General features: G+C 44.9%; 1 protein-coding gene across 7 annotated transcripts in view; it reads right to left on the bottom strand.

The window, feature by feature from the left end:
• Positions 1 to 1,224, bottom strand: part of LOC101847344 (MAGUK p55 subfamily member 5) — a 72,680-nt gene that overhangs the window by 41,428 nt on the left and 30,028 nt on the right. The window contains exon 1 of one of the 7 annotated variants that reach the window (XM_005098987.3): positions 61 to 525. The exons of the other annotated variants lie outside the window; for them this stretch is intronic. Coding sequence (XP_005099044.1) covers positions 61 to 175 — 115 coding nt within the window. The 5' untranslated portion in view covers positions 176 to 525. Of the gene's footprint in view, positions 1 to 60; positions 526 to 1,224 lie in introns of those variants that run through there. 7 annotated transcript variants of the gene reach the window in all.

Below are 1,224 nucleotides of genomic sequence, written 5' to 3' on the forward strand. Positions count from 1 at the left end.
AGAGAGAGAGAGAGAGAGAGAGAGAGAGGAGAGCAATAGATGTAAATTGTTGCTACTTACAATAAGTCTTCTGTGCATCTGTCCTGAGAGAGACTCCTCCTTCCCCTTCCCAAGAGGGCAGGGCTTCTCGTTGCCAGGGAGGGACATTTCGCGTTCCCACCACATACACCAGCATAACGATCACAAAGTTATGCTCTTCACATCGACACCGCAGAGGTCATAGTTGTGTGCAAGAATATTTCTTCATAGTAGGACTGCCAGAGCTCTGAGCTCACTGCACAGAACTGGAAATCGGCAGTTACAACTACACATGACGCCATGGAAATGCTTTTTCCAGAACTCACTGGCTGAGAAGGGGCGTTCTTCAAGATCCAGTGTCTATGGGTCGAGAAATCCGGAGGGCAAATTTCACAGGTGCCCTTACAAAAATTCGAAACGGTTGACCATCACAGGTCTGTGCGGCAATTGAGTCACATCCACATCATGCTGGTCAGAAGTAGTCAGAGAAGGCTTACACAACTGTTTTTAGTTTTAGTAGTTTAGTAAGAGTTTCAAAGCACTTGCAACACAAGTTCAAGTAAAGTGTCGAAGACTACAGATGTCATGAAAAGAGGGAAGAGAGATAAGAAAGATATAATATTAAATAACATATTTATGTTTGATAGGGGAAAAAGGGAGCAAAGAACACCACACAGAGCACCCGCCAACCAATCAGTAATACAACTGAGAAATCACAAGACCAAGCACACAACTAGCTATTTGACATGGCCCACAGTGTTAGGCTATGAGGACACTCAAAAATGGAACATGTTATCTTATGACGACACACCCTTCTTCCTCATTCCATGTTTGCCATCAATTACAGGTTCCGGACTAGTCAGCTGGACAACGGAAACATTTTTCGGAAAGCAGAATTTAAAGGAATCAAGGTCCACTACTAATAAATCACAGTGCGACAACTTATACGAAGAAACCACCCGTAACAGCTACAGGAAAACCAATACATCATGGACTGAATAATTGCGTGCCTTAAGTCTTTGTCAAGCTCAAACCACACAGATGACCCTCCCTCCCTCCCTCCCTCCCCCTCTCTTTCTCTCTCTCTCCCCAAAATCCCCAACCCAGCGATGACGAAGTCACAACAGCATCAGGGTCAGGATGTTGTGAGTCTGTGAGTGAAACATTCAACTCCGAAACCAATTGATTACACTCACCCACCCCACC

Source organism: Aplysia californica, unplaced genomic scaffold, assembly GCF_000002075.1.
Source record: "Aplysia californica isolate F4 #8 unplaced genomic scaffold, AplCal3.0 scaffold00199, whole genome shotgun sequence".
NCBI classification, from domain to species: Eukaryota; Metazoa; Mollusca; class Gastropoda; order Aplysiida; family Aplysiidae; genus Aplysia; species Aplysia californica.